Source organism: Gambusia affinis, linkage group LG19 (genome assembly GCF_019740435.1).
Source record: "Gambusia affinis linkage group LG19, SWU_Gaff_1.0, whole genome shotgun sequence".
Classification (NCBI taxonomy): Eukaryota; Metazoa; Chordata; class Actinopteri; order Cyprinodontiformes; family Poeciliidae; genus Gambusia; species Gambusia affinis.
Genome location: NC_057886.1, coordinates 8,406,543 through 8,432,878, shown reverse-complemented (window position 1 = coordinate 8,432,878; position 26,336 = coordinate 8,406,543). Strand labels below are relative to the sequence as shown.

The 26,336-nt window shown below is 38.5% G+C and overlaps 1 protein-coding gene across 2 annotated transcripts in view; it reads left to right on the top strand.

Annotated features, from left to right (window-relative positions):
- Window positions 1-25,845, top strand: part of grin2aa (glutamate receptor, ionotropic, N-methyl D-aspartate 2A, a) — a 183,474-nt gene extending 157,629 nt beyond the window's left edge. For both annotated transcript variants that reach the window (XM_044100853.1, XM_044100854.1), the window contains 4 exons: window positions 8,144-8,233; window positions 9,280-9,377; window positions 14,311-14,549; window positions 16,843-25,845. In XM_044100853.1, coding sequence (XP_043956788.1) covers window positions 8,144-8,233; window positions 9,280-9,377; window positions 14,311-14,549; window positions 16,843-18,810 — 2,395 coding nt within the window. In that variant the 3' untranslated portion in view covers window positions 18,811-25,845. The remainder of the gene's footprint in view (window positions 1-8,143; window positions 8,234-9,279; window positions 9,378-14,310; window positions 14,550-16,842) is intronic.
- Window positions 25,846-26,336: the final 491 nt, after the last annotated feature.

Sequence of the window (26,336 nt, the reverse complement as noted above, 5' to 3'; positions counted from 1 at the left end):
CAGTCTCTGTTCTCCATGTTGGGACACACGTATTCCTTGTTGACAGTGGTGGGTTAAGTTAATTACACAGCTAACCTATCAGCTGTGAGCGTCTTTGAAAGGGCTGGGTCTGACATTCTAGAAAATGCCAGCCAGTCACCAGACTATTAGTGGGGTTCTGAGTGTCTGAGTCTGGTGTTTGTGCGTGCGCCAAGATAACAAGAGAGCAGTGGCCAGTGACAGTATCAGTTACATTAGAAATGTCAGTCAGGGGCTTGGATCTTTTTTTTTTCCTCTTTAACTTGTTTACTAGTCTCTTTGTGGTCCAAGGCAGGACAGTGTAAATGTTTGTGAGGGTCTGAAGTTTGTTTAGAATGCCTATGTGCCTCCAAGGGCCTATCATCAATGAAGCGTTTCGTATTGAACCGTCAATTCCCTCTGTGTCCTTTGTGTTTGGATACGCTTGGATTGCAGGCCTATTGGAGATGATTTAACACTTCACAATTGATCTGCAACCCACACGCTTTGAAAAATAAGGCAGTGCTTTGCCTTCTGTCTCCTCCTGTGCACTTCTTACTCATTCTGTAACTCCCTCCAAGCAGAAAACGGACACAAGGCGTTCTTCGTTGTTACTGGCATTTAATAACTATGCTGTGAGAACTGTACAAACACAAAATACATTTTTACAGAAACACATTCACATAGAGAATAAACAACTATTACACACACATTAAATACAAAATGCGTACCTCATTGGCCGCTTCTACCTGAAAGGGTTAATCCAAAACTCTGTGTAACGTCTTCTTGTAATCCAGCTACACGAGCCTTAATACCTCACCGAAACCTCTCCATGAACTAGCAACAAAAAGAAGCATGCTGCCTTACACAGAGTACCGCGCGTCACTAAATATATACCGGAACGAAACAACACAGTAAACATTGGTTCCGCTTCGGAACCATTTGCACACTTTATAATAAATATAAATATTCTACATCACTTTAACTTATCTACACCAACTTAGAATCATGAAATTAACCCAAACTGTATAAATTGCTGCTGATGGCAGCCACACTCCCACCAAATCACAGATGATTTCCTACTAAACCTGAATACAAAGGAAAAACAACAAATATCTGTAATCCAACAAGTCATGGATCACAGTACTGAGCTACTCAGCTTCGACTAAAGTAACTGTTTTGTGGATGGGTCTCTCAAGATATACTGGCTTGTTAACTCTTTTTCCTTGGTCATCAAGTGTTGCATCACTCATCAACAATTCGAGTTTCCTAACGACTCCATCTTCACTAGGGAACACTTTAGTGACCTTGGCCAGTCTCCACTCATTTCTGGGTAGACTATTGTCCATCAGAATCACAATATCATTGATCTTGGCATTTCTCTGTCTTGTACCATTTGTTTCTTTGCTGAAGATTCAGCAAGTATTCCCTTTCCATCTGGTCCAAAATTCATTGGCCAAGTATTGTACCTTACGCCATCTTTTGCGAAGATATAGGTCTTCTGTCACAAACTCACCAGGTGGTGGTAAAACCACTGAAGACTTCATGGTCAGGATATGATTTGGTGTAAGAGGCTGTGGAGAAGTGGGATCACTGAGCAGGTGAGTTGTTAAGGGCCTACTATTTATGATCGCCATAACCTCATAAAGGTATGTACGTAAAGATGAAATGTCAAGTCTTTTGGATGAATGATCCAAAATGGATGTCAATACACTTCTTATTGTCCTAATCTGCCTTTCCCAGGCTCCACCCATATGGCTAGCAGATGCTGGGTTCATGACAAATTCACAACCTAATTGTTTTAGGTTTTCTTGGTCCATTTCCTTTACAGATTCCAAGAACTCTCATCTTGCTCCAACAAAGTTGGTTCCTTGATCTGACCAAAGCTGCCGAACATTTCCACGTATGGCAATCAATGTTCGAAGACTATTAATAAAAGCGTCAGATGTCATGTCATCAAGTAGCTCTATGTGCACAGCACGGGAGCACAGGCATGTGAATAGCAGACCGTAGCGTTTAAGTTCTTTTCTTCCCTCTTTAATGTAAAATGGGCTGAAGCAATCCATTCTGCAATAGGTAAAGGGAGGTGATGCTTCCACTCTTTCACACGGTAAATCTGCCATTCTTTGTACTTCAGTATTTCTTCTGAACTTTCTACATTTCACACACTTGTAAATGTAAGAAGACACTGTGTGACTGCATCCCAATATCCAGATGCCGTTTGATCGGAGCTCGTTCATGGTCATCCCACGACCCTGGTGATGAACCCTTTGATACAAGTGGTCAATGAGCAACTGTGATATATGGGTTTTGCTTGGCAAGATTGCTGGATGTTTAATGTATGTGTGTAAAGAAGAACGTTCCAGCCGACCTCCTACTCTTAGCACACCCTTTTCATCTAAGAAAGGATTCAGTTTATGCAGCCTGTTTGCACTGTTCTTTGTTATCTCTCCTTTGGAGCTTAGGCATTGGATTTCTTCCGAAAATACTTCCCTTTGGACTGTAGCTATGATGAAAAACTCTGCCTCTTTCCTCTCCTCAAGACTGGTGACTTTGTTGGTTCTGGAGAGTGAACCCTTGACCTCTTTGACACATCGTATGAGTCGTGCAATAGCCTTAACTAGTCTTGTCCAGTTTGAGAACTTTACGAAACGACTGAGCAGAGACTCTTCTGTCGTTAGTGTCTTGTGCACAAAAGTTTTTCGTAGTTCTGGATTTTCAGCTTCCAACTCTCCCACCTTAACATTATTAGCAGGAAGTTTGTTATGCCAGAGAAAATCTGGACCAGTGAACCAATTGGAAGTGATCGGTCCTTTAACTGTTAGACCTCGTGATGAATGATCCGCGGGGTTATCTTCAGAGGTCACATATCTCCATTGATCCGGATTGGAACCTACTTGTATGCGCTGAATACGATTTGCCACAAATATGTGAAATCGTCTAGCATCGTTGTTATTGTATCCAAGAACAACCCTTGAATCAGTCCAGAAGAATTCTTGGGCTTGAACATCCAACTCCTTTTTAAGCAGGTTGCTTGTTCGAACAGCAATAACAGCTGCTGACAGCTCAAGTCTGGGTACTGTGGTGACCTTTGTAGGGGTCACCCTGGCCTTACCCATAACTAAAGAGCAGTAGACTTGGTTCGATATACTGATTGCTCTCAAGTAAGAACATTCACCGTATCCTTTAACACTTGCATCTGAGAAATGATGCAACTCATATCTTTCGACTTCCTTGAAATCCTGTGGGAGATAACACCTTTGAATTTTGATGTCGGATAGATTCTTTAAGTCCAACAGCCAAAATTCCCATCGTGATCGGAGATTTTCAGATAATGGCTCGTCCCATCCAATCTTATCTCGACACATCTCTTGAAGTATTTGCTTCCCAACCAGAATAAATGGTGCTACAAACCCAAGAGGGTCATAGATGGATGCCACTGTTGATAAAACACCTCTTCTATAAAGTGGGCGCTCATCCACAATCACTCTGAAATGGAACTGGTCCGAAACAACACACCATTTAATTCCCAGAGCTCTCTCTATGTGTGACTCTCCAAGAGTCATGTCACAATTTCTTACTGAATCTGCACAGTCATTTTCTGGAATGGATGCAAGTACTTCTTGGTTGTTGGAGACAAACTTGTGAAGTCGTAGCTTGCCAGAACTACAAAGCAGTCTTGCTTCCTTTACCAACTTTATAGCTTCTTCTTTGGTTGCAACACTTGTCAGTCCATCATCCACGTAAAAATTTCGTTCAATGAACTGAATGGTTGTTTCACTGTATTGACCTTGACCTTGGGCTGCAACATGTTTCAACCCAAAATTTGCACAGCCTGGCGATGATACGGCTCCAAATAGATGAACTCGCATACAATAGATGGATGGTTGAGCCTGAATGTTTCCATCATCCCACCAGAGAAATCTCAAGTAGTTTTGATCTTCTGTTTTAACATGAAATTGATGGAACATGCGCTCAATGTCGCACATTATGCCAACATTTCCTTTACGAAAACGGCAGAGAACACCAATCAGACTGTTTGTTAATTCTGGCCCACTGAGCAAGTAATCATTTAATGACACACCTTCAAACTTTGCAGAGCAGTCAAATACGACTCGTATCTTTCCTGGCTTGTGTGGGTGATAGACTCCGTGATGAGGAATGTACCACACAGAACCTTTGTCAATTTCTTCTTCTGGAACTCTTTCTGCATCACCATTTGCTATGATTTGACTCATAAAGTTTGTGTAGTCATTTTGGTATTTTTGATCTCTTTCAAATCTTCTTTTCAATCATCGGAGTCTGTGAACTGCACACACATTATTATCTGGGAGATTTGGTCGATCCTTCTTGAAAGGAAGTGGTATTTCACAATAACCATCTGCTTTAATTTTGACTCCTTCTTCCATTATGGATAGGAACCGCAAATCTTCCTGAGATAAATTTGCATCTTCAACTCTTCTCTCACTGAAGTCAGACTCAAGCATCCTCAACACATCTGGTGGAGAAATGAACTCCTTAACTTGAGTCCTACAAATGTATTTCACTTCAGTTGTGAGATTCTTAGATGTCTGAGGCTGGGGTTTCACAGACTTCATGATGATCTTATGGCTGCTTCCAATAGCATCACCATAATCAACACATGGGCTAACACAACCGACTATGCTCCATCCAAGATCTGTTTTTTGAGCAAATGGTTCGCCATCTTTACCCGGCACCACTTCTCTAGGTAACAAAGCCTGTGGACAGTTGTAACCTATGAGTAGTCCTACATCACACTCGATCAATGGAGCAATCTCCTCTGCAAGATGCTCTAGATGTGGCCATGCTCTCGCAGTTTTTGGGGTTGGTATGTGACTTAGATTAGCAGGAATGAACTCTCTGGAATAGGTTACAGGTAGAGAAATCTTCTTTGATTAATAAAAACCTCTCACCTGCAGTCCAACTAATCACTGACTTGGGATAATTGTATTTCTGGATGAAAGTGTGGAGAGTTTTAACTGCACAGGTTCTCCTTTTGTTTCCAGAACATCTGCCTTATCTTGCATGATAAAAGTCGTATCGCTTTGGTTATCAAGTAGAGCATAAACGAGAATTTCATTCTCTGGGTTACTTGACGTAGATAACCACACAGGAACAACAGTAGAAGAGTACATGTTGTCCATGCCTTGCACTACTCTGTTTGATGTAGCTTCATCTGAGAGTTCAATATTATGATTGTGTTCTGCTTTTTCCTTTGATTTTGTGTTTTTAGACATTTTTACATTCTCCGCATGCTCATCATTGCTTTTCTCTTTCCTATTTGCTCTTTCACGATCTTCGTGCAGACACGTTGGATGTTTTCCTTTACATGTTTCACAAAGACTTCTTCTTTTGCAGTTCTTATTGTGGTGTCCTGGTTGCAAACATCCAAAACACATTTTTTTTTGTTTGGACAAACTTAAGATGTTCCTGAACTGGGTTTTCGTTGAATTTCCAGCATTCCTGAATGCCATGATTTTGTTTCTCACAGAAGATGCAGCCTTTATGTTCCGGACTCTCTTCAGAGTTGCTCACAAACACCTTTCCCCCAACATTTCGTGTCTTTGTTGTCTTTATTTTTTCAACATCACCAGATTTCAAGGCATGAAGAGAAGTTACTGGATTGCAAGCAATTTTTCTTCCCTTGTGATGAACTCCACAAACTGACTGAATGTAGGAAAATTATTGCAAATTTCTTCGATCTCAATCACCTTTCTGTTCCAACTAGCAACTAACCAATCAGGAAGCTTTGTGAGAAGTTTTTGATTTTCATCACAGGTGTTCAGTACTTCTAGACTTAATTTGGGACATTGCAGCCTCGCAACCCCTAAGAAAGTCTGAAAAATCCCTCAGTTCAACACTGTCTCTGGGTCCTATTTTGGGCCACGATGCAAGCTTATCTTTGAAAGCTTTAGCTACCACAAAGGAGCTTCCAAATCTTTCTTCCAGGATAACCCATGCTGAATCATAAGCTGCATTGGTTCCTAATAAGAAATAACTTTCAATGGCCTTTCTTACAGATCCACCAACGTATTTACGAAGGTAATAAACTCTTTCATTTACTGGGATGTTTTTCCTACCTATTAGTGTTTGAAATGACATCTTCCAGTCCTTGTATCTTAGTGGGTCTCCAGTAAAAACAGAAGGTTCAGGTAATGGGAGACGACTCACATTAATAGACTCTGCTATTGCTTCAGCAAGAGCTGTGGCACTGGCTGCTTGGGGTGGATGTTCATAGGAACTTCTTTTAGCTCCAGAAGATCGACGTCGTTCAACTGCCTGGTTATGAAGTAACTCTGCAACTTCTTCATCTGAACTTGCTTCTTGTTCATAAACTTGCAGCCGTGCCTTTGCCGCACTTAACTTCTTAACAGTCTGTAGACGTTCTATTTGTCTGCGTTTTTCTTCCAGTGCTTTCTTTCTTGCCACATTTTCTTCCTCTTGTAATGCCATCCTCCTTCTATCTTCTTCTTCAAGGTTTTCAAGTTCTTGCTGTTCACTTTCCATTTCTTGCAGAACCTTTAAAGCAGCCTGTGTAGCAGCTAGCTCTGCTGCAGCCTCCTGTCTTCTAAAGGCTCGACTGTTGGGACTTAATACTTGAACTGCTAGCAGAATTTAATCTTTGAGAACCTTTACTTGTAGTGTTAGAGACTGAAGATGAAAACACAGAGCCAGACTCAGGCCAGACAACATCCTTTGTCTGATCATCATGATCTTCCTTGTTGGGAAGATAAGTGGATGCATTTTTTAAGATTATTTCAGATACCGCATCACAGTTCTTCATAACTGTGCTTCACATCTGCAGATGCACAACTTATCTTACTCATCAATTCCTCCACAACATCAAAAGAAGGAGTTCCATTTATCATCCTTTTAGCTTGCTTTGCCGTCACTTTTCATTTATCGTAAGTATTGGCAAAACGATCTTGCTATTTTTTTGATTTAGTATCATGCAGTTCTTGAGCCCTTTCAGTAAGCTTTCTAGTCCTTTGGCTTCTTCTTGGCTCCTCTTCCGTTTCAGATGACTGCTGTAGAGTTGCGCTATTACTGTCTTTAAATAAGTCGCCCCTTCTTAGTTTTATTGTCAATCATTTGCTCCATTATGCAATGTTTACTTATTACTTGGTAACTTATAGCTATAGCTTTACAGAACTAATGACTTAACAATAGCCAATTCAAAGCTAAGCACTGAATTATCCAACACTTTTAGCATCTAAATGACAGAAATATGTAAAATGATTTACAAAAAACTTAGATAAAACCTTGAACTTAAACAGAATCGTGTAGAGCACCAGATTAATTAAATTTAACACTTGCAGTGTCTCCTTAATACAAAGTTGATCCACTTCCTAACATTTAACTTATTTTAAATGTATCACTTGTTGGAACATCAATGTAAAATTTGAAAGCGCTTGCTGCTTCAGTTTCTGGTGTTGCACAATCTTATCTGTGTGATGCTAGAGTGCGACGAATCCTCCCCACTGCTCAGCGACTGAAATGCACAGTTCCTCGTCTCATCACCTCATGTCGAGCAGACTGAGTTCTCACTGTAACTCCCTCCAAGCAGAAAACGGACACAAGGCGTTCTTCGTTGTTACTGGCATTTAATAACTATGCCGTGAGAACTGTACAAACACAAAATAAATTTTTACAGAAACACATTTACATAGAGAATAAACAACTATTACACACAAATTAAATACGAAATGCGTACCTCATTGGCTGCTTCTACCTGAAAGGGTTAATACAAAACTCTGTGTAACGTCTTCTTATAATCCAGCTACACGAGCCTTAGTACCTCACCGAAACCTCTCCATGAACTAGCAACAAAGAGAAGCATGCTGCCTTACACAGAGTACCGCACGTCACTAAATATATACCGGAACGAAACAACACAGTAAACATTGGTTCCGCTTCGGAACCATTTGCACACTTTATAATAAATATAAATATTCTACATCACTTTAACTTATCTACACCAACTTAGAATCATGAAATTAACCCAAACTGTATAAATTGCTGCTGATGGCAGCCACACATTCTTTATAAAAAAAAAAATGTGAAAGACCTCCTTTTTCAAAATCTTTTTTCTTTCATTGTTCTCTGTTCTGTTGTCCCTATACAGCAAACTGGATGCCTTCATTTATGACGCTGCAGTGTTGAACTACATGGCTGGGAGAGATGAAGGGTGTAAGCTTGTGACCATCGGCAGCGGGTAAATAAAGCTACAGTTCTTAAGTAACAGATAGCCATTTACCCAAAACATTGGTAGAGAAAAGGCTCTGTGGCTTTGCCCAGCTCGGGCACAGCGGATCCGGTGCAGCTTATTTTTGGGACTGTGAGTCATGCGGTGACGGTAAAAGAAGCTGACATTTTGGGAACGTGTCTAAAATCTGTTTGAATAGAAAGGGATTCCCTTTTACTGTGGTTTCGCTAATCTATACCTGATCAGACGTTAAATCCACAGGATATTTCTATTTCCAAAAACAACACAACAAAATTAGCAATCTATTCAAATTTGCAATTTGGTACAATTTATTGTTGATATTAATTTATATTTGCTGGAAAGACTGACACTGCACACTATGCTGATTACACAAGCTACATCAGGGGTGAACCTCAGGCCATCCTCCAGAGCTACTGTCCTGCAGCTTTTGGATGCATCCCTGCACCAGCACACCTGAATTCAGTCATCGGCATGTCATTCAGCTCTTCAGAGGCCTGGTGATGAGCCATCTATTTGATTCAGGTGTGTTTTAAAAGGGTGTCTCTAGAAGCTGCAGGATTGTAGCTCTCGAGGACAGCCTGAGGTTCAGTTGTTTTTAGTCCTCTGAACTTGATACCGCAAAATAAGACTCAGTTCAAATTCACAGATCCCCTGATTTGTAAATAGAACCCACCTGTTTATATAACCTTCATACAAATTAAACAGATTTTTTTTCTTTTTTTTATGAAATGTAAAAGAATTAATCCATTAACTTTCACTCCACAATTAAGAACAAATTTGTTTTGGTCTATTACCTAAATTCAATCCACTGTTAGTACTTACTGATTTAAGTGGAAATGCTTGGGCTCATATAAGTACATTATACTAATGTGCATTTAGTTTAAGGTTCTGTTTATCTTTAACTTTTATTCATTTTACATTTATGTCCCATTATTTTTGCTTTGTCCCTTAAACATCTTTTAATAAGGTGACACTCTGGAGAAATCACATATTTTGACTTGTAGGTTTCTGTGGTTATGTGATTGTGTATTCAGGTACATATTTGCTACCACTGGTTATGGCATTGCTCTGCAGAAAGGCTCCTTCTGGAAGCGACAGGTGGATCTGGCTATCTTGGCTATCATCGGAGATGGTGAGAAACTCTCTCTCACACACACACACACACACACCCACGCACACAACATTCCTTAATTTCCAAATGGATAAATACTATTCACATTACAAAAACTAAGTCGAACGATATGCTTTACCTGAATTGCACATGCTTAAAAATGACTAGCAGAGTATTTTTGAGACAACAAGGAGAAAAATGACGCATTGTCTTTCTAAAAAATAAAATTAAATAACACTCAAAATCTTTGTATGTTCAGTATACAAAAATATGTATCTTATGTTTGTGTGTTTGTGTACATCATCCTCAACACTGGCTAAGATGTATAAAAAAATTAAAGCAAAAATATTTTGTCGTAACATTATCTCACACTACAAAATGTAGAAATATCCAACCTATGACTTAAATACATTTCTTCAGTGGTGCCAAAAACTCCTTGTAAAGTATCTTGTTTTCCTCAAGCAAGCACTTTGGAAGCACTTTTCTTTCTCCTTTACCATGGATGATATGGAATAGAAGATATACATTTCAATTGATATATGACTATATCAGTTCAAATGTTTATGCCTTTAATAATGGAAAATTAAAAAATTTTTCTGTCAGAGATTTACTTTTTTCTTGAAAATATGTGATCTAAAAATCTCAAAATGTATTTTTGTAGCAATCATATTCCTCCTTCACATTGTTTTTTCTTTTGCTGTATCTGCAATGACCCTAATACATTAGGATCTCCCACTCACTGAAAAAATGTACTCAATGTAATGTGAGACGATGCTACTAAAATGAAATATGGATTAATTTTATATGAAGATCAATTTGACAATTTATAAGAAAGGCGGTTTGTAGGTTTGAATATTATCAAACACTAACTTGGAGTGCATTTCAGTTGCTTACCCTGTAAGTGAATCCTGTCGGAGCTTCGGAGCATTTGTTACACTCGAGAGATCATTTTAACAAAAATAGGTCCCACTGTTTCTGTTTTGCCTAGTTTGCTTCTTCTCTGTATCAATGTCACACTGTCTCTTTTTAATTTTCAAGCAGCCATCCATTGCAGATTTTAACTGAGACTACTTCAAGTCTGTGTCACACTGATAATTTCAGTGTTTCTCCATTTGTTGTGTGTCTGTGCCAGTGACAAAGGTAAGGATAAAGGTGAACAACAAAGAAAGTGAGAGCGAGTGGGAGAAAAGGGATAAATTATAGAGTTAAGGTGAAAAGAGATTAAGAGGGTAAACAGACGGGGTGAAAAAGTGATGACACCATCAGGAAAGTGACAGTGCGCGCGTGTGACGGTCAGAGATAGGGCACGAAAAGAACGTGGCGAGAAAAGGACAAGAAGAGGGAGGGGAGGCCAGGTCTGTGATCGATGAAGGGGACTCTGTATCTTGGCAGATGCTGCTTGATCAGATAAACACAATACCGGTGGAGAACACGCGACGTTCCAAAGACAGGAAGATTATTAATTATTTGAAAGGATCCAAAAGCTTAAATTAAAAAAGAAAACAGCCATTTCATGTTTTCTCTCTTCTTAAGCAATTATCTGATCTTGTAACAAATTTGTTCTCCTGCTATTTGTTCAGCAAGATTCTGAACAAAGGAAGATAAAGTAATACTCCTGCATATTGTCAGGAGTTTATAATATGAACATGTTAAATGTCACTCAGTAATGTTGAGGAACACCCTGTTCTCAAAGCAATAATGATACAGACAAAATATGAAAGTTCATCTAAGTGAATTATATTTATCCCTGAAAACTTTTTGTGTCAGTAATTGAATTCAAAAAGTGAAAGTAGTTTTTATTTAAAAAGCCATTACATACACAGAGATCTGAATCATTTATTTCTGTTATTTCTATTGATAAAGATAAAGTAGATTGCCACAAAGGGTAACTGCAAAGAAAGCCGGCTGTTCTCAAAGCTCTAGAATAATGGAATGTTTGGTGGAAGGAGAAGTTCCTCTGTTCACATGTTAGAAATTATGTCTTTACACCCAACTGGGGATTTTTGTCAGTCAGGATTGACTTAGTTAATGTAACATCCAATCTATCTACATATTTTCAGACAGTTTGGAGTTGCAGACCTTGGCTTTTAAACCATGACAGCTATGAAGCAATCTAGCTGTTTCATAGCTAGATTGAAACAGCTAGAATTATGTTTCTAGCAGTTTCAGAAACAATATATCTGTTTCATGATATAAAAACTATATGATGGTTACATGTGAAATAAAAAAAAAAAATTGCATTCTTATATCACGAAAACTATGATATCAAAGTTTTGATGGCATAAAAACTATGATATCAAAGTTTTCAATCACATTCTGGACTGTGCTGTTGTACTGGACTGAGATCCCATGGCAGTGGTACTCATTCTGGAGGAGAACCAGCGCAGCATCAGGGGATGTAACTCACCTAGTCGAGACGCACACAAAAAAACAAGCTAGGTTGATAACAAAGCATCTGGGAAGTGAAGACGTGGAGAGAAAAACTTCCAGGAAACCTTTGCTGAAATGTGCCTTTACTCATTTGGATATCAATTCAAATCTCATTTGGAAGAAAAAAAAAGAGAATTCAGTCTTACAATTTATTTCCTAGACATAGATTCACGTTGTTCTTCTCATATTGATAATTTTGGTAACTTTTGGTTACGTTTGTGTTTGCTACTATATGGAGATTTATTTTTGTTCCCCCCTTTCCACCAGTACTGTACTCTACATTTCCTTATCACTGCAGCTTTACCTTTTAATGCTCTTCCATAAGGGTAACAATACTTAATCATCACTTATATAAAAGGTAAACATGCTTACAGTTATTTCTCTATGAAGTAATAGGCATTAGTATTTATAAACAGTCCAGTCATCTTTAAACCCATGTAATTTGTAGCACCGAGAAATACAATGAACATACTGAATACTCTTTGCTAAAATTAATACAAATGATAAATTTTTCATATCATTGACAAGTTTTCCTGTATGCATATATGAAACATGTACTTTTCATGCCGTCATTGTAAAAAATAGAATTTTCATTTCATAAAGATTTTCTTAACTGTTTTGTTAATTGTTTTTCATCTGAGCCAAAAATGTCTGGGTTAAATTTCGGTCTTAGTCCAGACGTACCTGCCAGGTTCTTTTTATTACATCAAGATTGATCTCACTACTGAGCGTTATATGACTGAAACTGTGTCCCTTCGCTAGATCTTTTGGTGTGTTGTTAAATGTTAAGAGCGATAAAAGATCTCCCGTTGAAGTTGAGGGGTAATGACGTGTTAGTAGGTCTGCACTCAGACACATGTAGCTGAGAACCACCATGATATTTGTCTTTCCCCACTAGCAGCCTTAGTTACCCGGCCCTGAATGACACAGATTGGATTAGCCACGCGCCAAATGTCACAGAGGAAGTCAGAGTGGGAGGGGAGACAGAAGAAATAGTACACAGAGTGAGAAAGGAGAAAAGATAAGGTCTTTGTCGCTTTTTTAACTTTCTTTTTTTAACTCTAAAGAAACACTTTGTTTGGACTATTGGACCAGGTGTGTGGAGGCCTTGGGATTGGTGATACTCAAGCTATTCTTTAAAAGAAGATTGCTTTGATAAAAGGTGCAAAACTTTGCCAAAATGCTCAGAACAAGAAACAAAATTTAAGATAAGTAGCTGGTTTTCTTTTTTTTTTTTCATTGAGTTATTACTTTTTGCAATCATAGAAAAATCAAGTAATTAACTTTTGAATACAGGTGGAGGAAGTTCGCAAAAATGTGTAAAAAGGCTTAAAAAACTTTTAATGAAATGGAATAATGTTGGACAAATAAAAATGTGATAAGTTCAGTTTTTGAATTTGACAAAAATTACTTAGTAAAACAATGTGTTAAGAAATAACACTGTTTTTTCATACATACATAGATATCATATCTATGTATGTATAGATGTCATATCTATGTATGGATTATCTAAAAATGTTTTCAGTATTTGAAACAGGGATTATGTAACAGCAACTGCTGCTTGTTTTTTTTTTTACTATTGTAAATAAAGATCAGTAAATATCCAGAGAACATCCATTTATGATCAAATAATCTTTTTTAATTTCCACCACATGCTCATAGTTGAAAAAATCCGCATTTCCTCAAACTTCCCATCGACTCAAAACACTCAATTCTGAAGCCATTTTCACAGAGATCAGAATAGGTTAAACGTATCATAAAATAAAGATTCCACAAAGAAATTAGCGCACGCACCTAAAAACTGCCCATGTAGTCTGGTTGCTTAAATGAGAGAAGTTGCATGCTTCATATTCTAGTATAAATGGTAAATGTATTCCTGATGCTGCCTAAGAAAAACTATATAAATGTACTCAGTTATGATGGTGGAAAATAAGGAGGGCGAGCTGGTGGAAGAGTCCAACAAAACACCAGCACAATAAGATTTTATAACACAATTAGATAAATATTTTAGTGCAGCAAAACAAAAAAACTTCTTGTTTCATGACCTCAAGGTTATCAGTTTACTGTGATCAAATTTAGCATTTTGTATCCTGAATCCTTCTGGCTATAGTGACCGAAACATATGTGGAGAGCTCTGAAGTATTACACTGGACTATCCAACCTGGTGATGCTTAGATCTCTGTACAGAAAGTCCCCTTGTGTTGCTGATAAGCTGATTAAAGTCCTGATGCTGTTTGCTCCTCCACAGGAAGGCTGAAACTGATGATGTAGGCGCAGAAGCCTGTAGGGAAATCCTGCAGATTGTAAGCAAAAATCCTTGTGCAGATATGTGATACCAGTGCTGGTATTTTTGTGGTAAGATGGTGGCGAAAATAGCAATGGAAAACTTATTTATCAAATACTAAGAGTGCAATAGTGCTGGAATAAGGTTGTTTAAATTTGCCTCAGTCTTGTGGTGTTTGAACGATCTAGGAAATTCCTGGAGGCCATAGAATGGTCTTACTCCATTGCATTTGTTTTTTAGGTGAAATGGAAGAACTGGAGGCCCAGTGGCTGACAGGAATCTGTCACAATGAAAAGAACGAAGTCATGTCAAGTCAGCTGGATGTGGACAACATGGCGGGGGTCTTCTACATGCTGGCCACAGCGATGGGACTCTCCCTCATCACCTTTGTCTCGGAGCATCTCTTCTACTGGAGGCTGAGATACTGTTTTACCGGAGTGTGTTCTGGCAGGCCAGGCCTTCTTTTCTCCATCAGCAGGGTAAGTATTCTATCAACATGATCTGTTATTGCATGTGGCAAATGTTCACAGGAACAGGGAGTTCATTCTGTAAACGTGAATATATGGAGGTAGTAATATGTCAATGATCAAGGAAGAAGGTACAATGAACTACTTCAGTCATAATAATGGCTAATGTTGCACATATAGGGTCAAACGGGCCTGGTTTGGTTATTTTTTTCCACACAGACAAAATACTTGGTGCAAAACTAAGGCACTAACTTTAAAAGAGGAGGGAAGGGAGGGTTTCGCAAAATAGGATAAGATGCAAGGATGGGGATGGAGGTGGGAGGGGGAATCACGAGGCAGACCTGACTATCGACAAAAATAGACCCTAATTGCGGCCTGTTTTTTGGATGAAACCACAGCAACCCACACTTAATCAATTTATTCTCTCTCATTCTGCTGAAAGGTCAGCATTTTTCCTCATTGTGTGTGAGAACAAAAGACATGGACGTGCATGCCTAAAAGCACTGCAGTGTCTTTGCACTTTATTTGCAGCAGTGTTACTCTGTATGGAAACATTAGCATCGGCAAGTAGTGAGGAGGTGGTAAAACCTTAAATGGAAAAACTTTTTAAGGGAGACGCTTTTTCTTACCACTTATGAGAATTCACATTTAAATGTCAGTTTGTTGCTTGTATTATGCAGACATTCTTTACAAATGTACAAAGAAAGCATATTTACACCTTCAAATCTCATGCATTGCATCACTGTGGATGTTTTACAGCACCTTTATGGAGAGTTTTTTTTTTTTTTTTTTTTTTTGTATTATGGGCAGTTTTGGTGGCACAAAATAACATATTAAGTAAAACAGTGACAACTGCCAGTAAACTGCTGGGTGATTGTTTGCATTCCCTTGGACACATCTATCAACAGTGATCTCTTAGCAAGTTGGTGTTATGTGACTCATTCGCTGATACAACCTTCTAATAAAGTAACTGTTCAATTCTCCCCATTTGAAAAACTAACCAGTCACATAGTTTGGAAGCTTTCAAAGACCCTATGAGTCAAAAATCTTTTGACTCATAGGGTCATAACTACTCAAACTTTCTATTCCAGGTATCATTGGTCCAGAGACAGTATATTGAAGCTGACATGTTGGTTAGCTATAGTAAGACCAGAGTGTTTAAGTCTGTCTTTAACCAGAGGTACATAGATCCCAGAATTTTAGATTAATTTCCAATTAAGCTATTAATTTTTTAATAACTTTAAATCGAGAATTGACCAAAAACAACTAATGATACATTTTGAGAAAGTTATGTAAAATATAGAGTAGAAATCAAACCCATCTTGTTACTGATGCCCATCATTTTACATGTTCCCACAGATATTTTGAAAATGTATTTTTGTCCCTCCAGATATTCTCTTTTACATTTAAGTCAGGACACTGAATAGGTCGCAACAAAACATTCAGATGAATCATGCTGGTAAAATTACAAGATAACCTTAAATCTGAATCTGCCACAGCTATAAATAATTTTGGTCTCAAATGTATATTAACTGCACCTTCCCCTTTGAACAGGCTTCCTAGATTATGCAGCCGATACACTATAAAGAAGGGTAACCTACTTCATTGACTATGAGAGAGATTCTTTTTTCTTTTTCTTTTTCAGTCTGAAACATCATTTTGTAAAAGCTGGGCTTACAAAAATGGACTCCAACAGTATCTGTGGACTAAGTCATTGGAGATATGGGAATATAAATATATTTCTAAGAGAAAAACAAATTATTTGTGATGTGGCTATCTGGGCACCCCTGCAGTTTTGTGTATTACACAGTGTATTATTTTTTTCATTGTGCAGTAGAAATGTAATTTGTAGTAAAATCTAGAATGTCCAGCTAAACAACACAGGTAGAAAATATTTTTTAAGATCAAAATGAGGGTATGCTTTGAAAATCTCTTGGTTAGTCTTATTTTCAATGTAACCTATTTCCATCAACCATGTACATAGACAAATTGCCTATTTTTTCAAGAAGAGCAAAAAATGGTCGCATTTAATAGAGCAATAGTGTTCCGCTGCCGGTTTTATAAACTGTGATACATCTGAGTGTGTGCAATACTGGTACAATTGGTATTCTAACCAACTATATAGCAGCAAGGACTGGTATAATATATATATATATATATATATATATATATATATATATATATATATATATATATATATATATATATATATATGTGTGTGTGTGTGTGTTAACCTAATTTTCTCCTATCCCTTTTCTGTTTGCTCATTTTCTTCATCTTTTCTTTATTAATGTGTATTATGCAGGGAATCTGGAGCTGTATCCATGGTGTACACATTGACATGAAGAAAAAGACAGACCTTGACTTCAGCCCCCAGGACAAAATGCTTAAGCTCATTAAGTCTGCGAAACAGATGACCAATATGTCTAACCTCAGTGGCTCCCGCATGAACTCGCCTAAACGAGAATTCATGCACTCAGCTGGTCCCATGATCATGGACATGATGGCAGAGAAAGGCAACTTCATTTATGCTGACAACAGAAGCTACGCTCCCAAAGATATGATCTATGGGGACACCGGTGACCTTCAGTCTTATCTTGCAAATCGCCACAAAGACCACCTCAACAACTATATTTTTCAAGGCGGGCAGCATCCCCTGACCCTGAATGATTCCAATCCAAATACCGTTGAGGTAGCAGTGAGTGCTGACACAGTCCAAACAAATGCAAAGTCTCAGCGAACCTTGTGGAAAAAGTCAACCGACACATTGCGTTCTGTGCCACCGGGGCCTTCTCCAATGCCTGACATGCTAATGCCAGATCCACGAATATCCATGAAGACACAGCGCTACCTCCCAGAAGACACAGCCCACTCCGACATCTCTGACTGTTCCAGCAGGGGAGCCACCTACAAGGACCCAGAAAACAACAAGCACCTGAAACCCAAGGACAACTTAAAAAAAAGATCCATGACGTCAAAATACCCTAGGGATTGCAGTGAGGTGGAGCTGTCCTACTTAAAAACTAAGCAGGTCAGCGGTGGAACCAACCAAAGTGGGAGAGGAGGAGGAGGAGGAGAGAAAATCTACACAATTGATTCAGACAGGGAGATGAGCCTCCATTCAGATCCTGTTCACTACCGGGAGAGTCATGGTCTTGGAACAGATGATTTGGATTACCCTGAAATTTACTCTGACCACAGTGATAACTATAGAAAGTGTGAGCAGCCAATCATTCATCTGAACTCCTCACCTATGCATCACACGGACTCAGATCTTCTGCCAGACTCAGCTTACTCTAAGCACTACAGCCTAAAAGAAAAAAATATCTCCCTGTCCCCTCATGAATCCATTGACCGGTACAAACAGACACACTGCCGATCCTGCCTGTCCAAAGTACCCTCTAGCTACCAACAAGGAGGGCCTTACGTCTCTACAGGATCTGCCACAGCATCTGGGACGCGATCTCCATACAATCGATGTGATGCATGCCTTCACACAGCCAATTTGTATGACATTAGTGAGGACCAGCTTTTTGGTGATCCCTTGGTTAGCCCCACCATGCATCACCAAGAGGAGCAGCAGCCAGACGAAATGTTTGGTCTATACTGGCCACAGACAGATGGGCCACATGTCCAGAAAAGAAACCGTTTGAGGCTAAGTCGTCAGCACTCCTTTGACAACATCATGCTCGAAAAGCCCAAGGATGTAGACCAGGGCCGACCAGCACGTAGCGTCAGCCTCAAGGAGAAGGATCGCTTCTTGGACTCAGCATCTGACTCCCACTATGCCAATCTCTTTGGGATGCGCCCTTACTCTGGCAGACTCTTTGGCACCGGGTCTAAATCAGTGCTGTTTAACAATAACCTTGAGGAAAGCAAGAGGAGCAAGTCCCTGTACCCAACTCATGGCTCGGAAAACCCTTTCCTCAGTCACTCATTGAGGGATGATACCAGCAGCAGACTGGTCCATGGGCGTAGCTCCTCTGACATTTACAAACAGCTGGCAGTAGGTTCTCCTTCATTGGCCCTAGGAGCAGCTCCCATCAAAACACGCAATGATGCGAACAATCTTCGCTCTTCTGTTAAATCCACCTCTTCATACTGCTCAAGGGATGGGCGGATAGCTAATGACATGTATAATAAAGAGCATGTGATGCCTTACTCAGCCAATAAGACTAGTGCATACCCAGCCTCAAGGGGTGTCCTAAACTCAGCCCAGTTCAGCAATAGACGGGTGTATAAGAAAATTCCCAGTCTGGAGTCAGATGTTTAGTTAATATAAGAAATGTTTTCTCTCCCTCTAACTCCTCTCTGGGTTTGTATTATAATTTATCAACTATGTTATCCACTAAGGGATGCCATAGCCACCTGACCATTTTTCTTCTCTTTGACATTGTGCTCAAAAAAGAACTTCTGGCCCACTTGGGACTAATTGTATTGCTCTTACTCTCTTTGCAGATGATATCACCATATTTGCCCATTGTCTCCCATGTACCAATCAGTTAAATATTTGATCAGCACTCTGCTGTACGGTTTTAAAGTGGAGGAAGAGAACATAATAGTGCAATTTCTGGGATTGGTGTATTAGGTTTCTTTATCGAAGAATTCCTACTTTGGTATTAGAAGAAGAGTGCATTATGTGCCAGTAATGTGCAGGCGTTGATGGTGGTAGTGAATTTTTTATTTATTTATTTTTTTAAGGAGGATTAAGAAACAGTGGAAAAGGAGTTAATGCTTATAATGACCTCCTTCTTACCATTTTTCTTTTCCACCTTCACTGACAAGCTCACTACGAGAATGGGCCTGACAGGGAAACCAGATGGGTGAACTAGACTTATAGGCACTCTGGGAAGGGAAAGTGGAATAGTGAGTTAGTCCAATGGTCTGCTACTTGTTGCGCTAACAGATGTACCTGTACACCTGAGAGTGAAGAACACAAAGAGGATAAAAAAGTGAGCAAATCAGTGTACCGGTAATCAACTGGTTGTTTTTGTCAGTTACGGGTTGAAAACTAAGAGTGTGGTTTTCTACTTTTAAAAACCATGTCAGCAACACAATAGGAACAATGTAGGGATAATGTTTACAAACTGAAAGAAGGCAGACTGAGAAAATGATTTGTATAGAGAAAAGACAAGAATGGAAACTCCAAACAGCAGAGGGGCATTTCATTCTTGGCACTGCACATATAAAATGATTGCAAAGTCTTACTTTTTTATTCTAGTCAGCTATAAAAATTAAAAATCTATGTAGAATTTTAGTGTTTGCTTATTTGGTAGCACAATAGCAATTAGTTTAAAAAGAAACTCTCTCCCACATTTGCATTTGAAAAAAAAAGGCATAGCTTACTGAAAAAAAAAATCATCAGGAGTAGTAGGTTATTTTGCATGTGTTAATTTTTTTTCCCTTCAAGACACGATAAAATGCACACAAATACTCAGTCAGACACATATTTATCATGTTTCTGAAAAGGGCAAAGTTAGAGGTGCTGGATGGATGTAGTACAACACAAACTTTGATCTCTGATCTTTAAACATAATAAACCTGTTAAGATAATTGTGGAAGAGAATAAAGATTATATGACAAAGAGGGGAAAGATCGCATCTGTGTCCGCCATCACCTCTTCTGTGGTGAGCACAGGCATAATTTTGTATTTTGACAACTCTGCCACTGAAAAACAGGGTATTTAGCTGAAAAAAAAAAAGAAGAAGCTCTGATGATCCCTTCCTTCTTCCTTTCCTTCATTTACATGTCATAAATAGTGTGATCTACAATAATTCACATTTATTTTTTTAGATTGAAGTCAAGTTTTTTCTCCGTTGGCTCAGTTGACAGTCTATTAGTATTTAAAGGGCATATATCATCACTTTTAAAAGGATTCATTGTTATCCGTTTTCAGCCGTGCATGTCATGATAATTCCATTCATTTCCATGACAAATAGAGCAATATGCAAAAATATTGTGAAAGACAAAATGTTGGTCAAAAGTTGCTAAAGAGTAATGAAGATACGTTTGGAATTCTGAACTCGGAAGCATTGATACCAAAGTTTACAGCTGAAATGTTGGTTTGAGTTTTTTTCCTGACTATGAAGGAAGTCAGGAAAATATTTTCTGAGAGAACTAGATCATAAAGCTAACAAATGGGGGGGTATAAAAGTACTTTGCAAATCCATTCTACTTGTAATTCAACATAGGGAGAAAAAAAAGTCGAGAGTCGCAATAGATCTAATAAAAAAAAAATAATAATACTCTGGCAGGGTTCAGATGATTTCTCCATGTAAACAGTCAATGGTTTCCCATGAATGTTTTCAATACACAACAGTAAGATAAAAGTCAGGAAGTTACTCCAAACATACCGTCTGTTAGACCACTCAAACTCTTGAAGTTATCAAGTTGTAGTTTAGCCTTAAATGTCGTTTGACGCTAATGTTGTGTAGGTAGGTGGATTAGAGGGAGGTAAATATACTGATATACTTTTAGATTAGAACTACAGTCAAATGCTCCCGCGTTCATTTGGCTCAGTCTGGTAGAAAAAAAAAAAACAAAAAATATAACGAGTTGAATATGAAAGCAAGACGGGGAAGGGTGTTTATTGATTTAACAGAGTACAGATGAAAAAAAGCAAAAACCACTGTAAAAGAAAGCATGTTCTTGCATAAAAAGCTTTATACTCATTAAGAAGAGCTACGGCTGCCTTTGTGGTTTGACTGATTTATTTCCTAACTCTAGCATTTAAATATCTTCGCTTGTCTCAGGTTTGGGGTGTGCCTTCCCTTGAATGGAGATTTTAATTGTTTCATAAACTTCAGGCAAAAATGTTTACAACATGAAATTAATGGCGAAAATGCTCACGCCGTCATTATTCTGTGTTGCCAATGCGTTCAAACACACTATTTGACATGTTTTGATAAGTAACCAGAGTGGAGTTTATGGATAGCAGCTGTTCTTTGGACACAGTTTATCCTGTTGATACATTATCATATGGTACTTCTTTTTGCTGTCAAACACATTCTCAATTAGGTACTGTCAATTTTGTAAATTAGCCAAACTAAGCATTACTGGGCATAGCTGAGACCACTAAATGGTGGGAATGTACTTCCCATATCCATCCATTGTCTTTATCTGTTTGTCCTTGCGTGGTTGCAAGGGGCGGGTCAGCAATTATTGGGCAAGAAGCATGATACACCAGGTAGCCAGTCAATCACAGGCCAATACAAGAAAAACCATAATGCATGCACACATTTCCAAACCTGAGCTTATTTTAGAGACTAGTTAACCTAGAATTTGTGTTTTTGGACTGTGGGAAAAGGTCTGAGTATCCAGGAGAACATGCTGGTCCTGCTAGGCAACAGTGCTACCAGCTGTACCATGGGAAGGTCACTCCCATGTTATGTGTTGAATATGCATCAAAAGGCACTAGTGGTATACAAATGCCACCCGAGGCACGACTGAAAAGACATTTTGGTGATTAAAATGTCCTTTTAAATTTATGATTATACTTTAGATTTCATAGGCTATTCTAGATTTTATGGCTCACAAATATGATTATATTTGCCCTTTAAACACTGTAGTCTTAAAGGAGATTGTTCTCACATTGTGAGAAATCCAGATCTCTTGAGGAAGAAGAATTTTTATAAATGGATCCCTTGTTTTCCTTTACACCATTGTTTGGGTGGGTTGTGGGTTGGGGCTACTGCATCCAAGGAGGCTCCACTGTTTTATACTCATCCAGCACATATCCATCTGTTGGGATTTAGTGTAATCTGTGCATGGCAGATCTTGGGCAAGCTTGAAATGATAACCAAAACATTATTTTTTTTTTTGAGCTGGGGTGGGATTAATCTGATTGTTTATTTACATGTTTTGATATTTGCATACAGAGACATACGTGTATATATTTCCATGTTCACTCGTGCCAAACTTTTTGTAGCATAAAGCTGTACAAATTGCACACTTTCGAAAAAAGACAACTCATGAAATCACCTTTGTTAACTGATTTGTTTAATTGATTGGATCCACTAAGCCAAATTGTATCAAATAAAAATACCTCAGGATGATTCTGTGCATTTTGGAGGAGCAGTAGCAACAGAACAAAATGTGACACAGGTTTTTGTAGAAAATATATAAAATATATTATTTAAAAAGAAAAAAAAAACATAAACATGCTACAATTTACGGTGGCCACAACGCAGAATGAAACTTTTCTCCTGTTTACTATACCAGTCCAAGGTCTTCCAGTTTAGCTCTGTGTTGGAGCTCATGCAACCTGAGAGAGAAAAGGAGGAAGAGGAGGGGAAGAAAGGGAAGGTGGGATGGGAGCTTAGATGTTCTCAGCTCTACTTTTTTTTTTTTTTGTTTTGCTAAACTGAGCACCCTTCACAGTATGAATTCTGAAAAGCTATCCTCATATGGAATAATGGAATTGTCCCTCCTCTCTCTACTTGACTGCATTAGCCACTGTGTTTCAGCTGAAGCTCCATCTTTGCTATTTTTAACAACCTCTGTCCTATCACTGTTTTTGAGATACTACAGTGAACCTCTCCTTGCTCCCCAAACAGCGAATCCCTGATGTTGACTTCCCCCTCCACCCCCCCTTTGTCCCTTTTTTTGCATTTATCTGCATATTTATTATGGTTATTATCATATTTATCTCCACATGCTGCCTGTGTGAGCTGTCAAGTGAACAATATGCACATGGAAAATATCAGCAATGCACCATTTTGTTTCATGGACTCATAACATTTTGTTCAGTTTGTTCAACTTTTGCAGAACCATCATGTAAGTTGATGCCGTCTTATGTTGGAACACACACCCAAACCCCCCGCCCTTGTGATGACAACCCTGCTTTTTTTAAATGACAAAAAATGTATTTTAATTACATTTAATGATAACTAATGAGGTGATGGCATGCAACCCCAAGATGTAATAAGTTTATGTTTTTACGTTTCTCTTTTTTGTTCATTCTGTTTGTTTATTTTGGTTATGATGTTATGATCACTAATGCGTTGTAACCAGATGTGAGTATATACATATTTGAGAGAAAAAAAAAAGAAATATATATATATATATATATATATATATCTGTGTTTAACACAATGAAGATGCTGCTGTTTTGAGGAAGAAGGCGAGGAACTGACCCCTCGCTGCAACCCTCCCCCATACTGGCGGACTGGTTGTTATCAGGCCATGTTTTGTCCAGTGATGTAACAGGTTGATGGGTGGGGGAGGGGCAGGAGGTTGAGGGTTCAGGCTTGGCTTGGGATGGTGGGACATCCTTGCTCTTTCTCTGAAGGCGGGTGAGAAATACTGTATCACCAGCTCTGCTTCTCTCTTACGTCTCCTTCATGTGTGTCAGGACTTCAACTCTGAAGAAGAAGAAGAAGAAGAAAAAAAGCAACCCTCAACTTTGAGTCTGCTATCCCTCCAAAGATATAAGACCTGTTTCTTTATTGTTTGCTGTAAGAATAGAGCTTTTTTTTCTAAAAAAAAATAAAATAAAATAAAAAAGGAGAGAAAAAACTGATACTTCCTCAAAGACTTTTAAGGAACTATTTTGAATATATTTAGAAATTACACTTGTAAAAATCGCTTGTAAATTCATACTGAAATACATCATCATGGAGAATTATAAAGAGTAAAAACAATATTTTTTTGTGTGGATTTCACAAGAGCTCTTCTGTACAGTGGCACTGTTTATCTCTCTTTCTATCTCTCCTTTTCTCTTTCTCTCTCTATAGAGCAACTAGAATAAAATTTCACCATTCACAAGGCTTGCCGTCTTGTCGGGATCTCCTGTGACAACAGGTTTTCCTTGCTTTATGTATAAACAATTTCTTCAGCTTAAGTTAAGTGACTATTTAGGTGGAAACGAGAGAAGGTGTTTGATTCTTTTCTCACTTGATTTTTTTTAGACTAAACGTGTGATTAGGAGTCTTACAGTATCTTGCAAAACTATCCTCAAACCCTTTAAAGCATTTTCTCACATTCAAAAGACGAGCTCAAATGTATTTTTGTAGGATTTTGTGGTAGACCAACACACAGTAGTGCATAACTGAGAGGTAAAAGGAAAATAACACAATTAAAATGGCTTAATTCTGCATGCAAACCCTTGAATGGAATCCAAACCAATCAACCATCTTTTAAATACAATTATAAAATAAATCCACCTGGCTTTATTTTAACCTTTAAATAAGAACACAGCTATTCTGCAAAGGTCTTAGATGTTTGTTAAAGAATAGCAAAGAACAGACTGCATCATGAAGACCAAGGATCATACTAGTCAGGTCAGAGATGAGGTTCTGGAGAAATTTTGAGCAGGGTTATATATAAAACAGTATTCCAAGCTTTAGATGTATACACTTTCTTCTAGTAGCTCTATGGTAGCTACGGAGATCCAGAGAACAGATGAGAAATCTGTTGACTGGGCAACCAACTGTTGACAGGTTGCCACCAAGAAGTCCGACCTTCATGGTGGAGTCATGAAAAGAAAACCAAAAGTGCTATTTAAAGCCTGCTACAAGTCATGAAGGGGATACAGCAAACATGTGGAAGAAGGTGCTCTCCTCAGATTATGCCATTAACCTTTCTGAGCCGACATGCACAATTCTATTCGTGGCAGAAATGTAGAACTGGAGCTTCACTCAAATCATTACCCACCTCCCAGAACATGGGGGTTAGCAACATCATGGTGCAGTGAGGAATGCTTTTTGAGCAGGGAAAAGAAAAACTGGTCAAAGTTCATCAAAGATGGGTTGCACAAGCTACAGAGCAATTCTGGAACATAGCCTACTAGAGCCAACACAATACTGAGACAGTCGAAGCTTAACTGGAAAGATTTCGGTCAGGGCTGGTCAAGTTTTGTACTAGAGAGCTAATTTCTGCACCTTTTAGGGATGGTCCCACATGAGTGACAGTCATTTGATCCAGGTATGTTAATCTAGGTAAACATCTGAAATGAGCAGGACAATTAATGTTGAGAACTGGAATCAGCCACCCCCGGTTTTAGAGCAAACCATGGTTTAGTCAAATCCAGATCCAAATCCAATTGAAAATCTTTGGCACTGAAAGGTCGTTCTATGAGTTACCGACTAGTGGAGGCAGTATACAAACCATCTGTAATCCACATCACAGTTATGCTTTATTTTGTTGGTATATACCATAAAAAGACAGAAAACTAAATGATTTTAATATTCAAAAAATTCAAGGGCAAGAACACTTTTTGCAAGGCACCGTAGATCTCTACTAAGAAAGCATTAATTTGGAAATCTGAGGTTTTTTTGAGCAGTGCTTTTGTTTGTTTCCAATAAAAGTCCACTTATATAGACTCATGATTCCTGGTCGATCTGTAACATCTGAATCACAATTTATCTTGTCTGCTAGTAGATTTTGCATCTCTGAGCTTTGTTTTGTTCTCCCTGTTTTTTGTGACGCAATCAATGTCATCTACCTGGAGTCATATAGCCATATAAAACCTAACACAGAGGCTTCATCCTAATTTAGAGACGATGCGTCAGTTGTTTTTAATGTAGTCTATCAGTGACAACTCATTAAGCGCATCACACTTCTGTGGTATATCATGCTTGTAAAAACAACAAAAAAATTACATCCTATTTTCAACCAAACAACCCAAACCAGGAACATCTGGAAAGCAGTCAATATTTCAAGATGGTTTTTTGTCAGTTATCCTTTTCATTATTGAGTTTGAATTCATAAATGCAAGGAAATGCACAGTGATTTCATTTTAGCACAACCATGTTAAGTTCAGAACCTGGAGAGGTTAAACACTTCATTTAGCCATAAAAG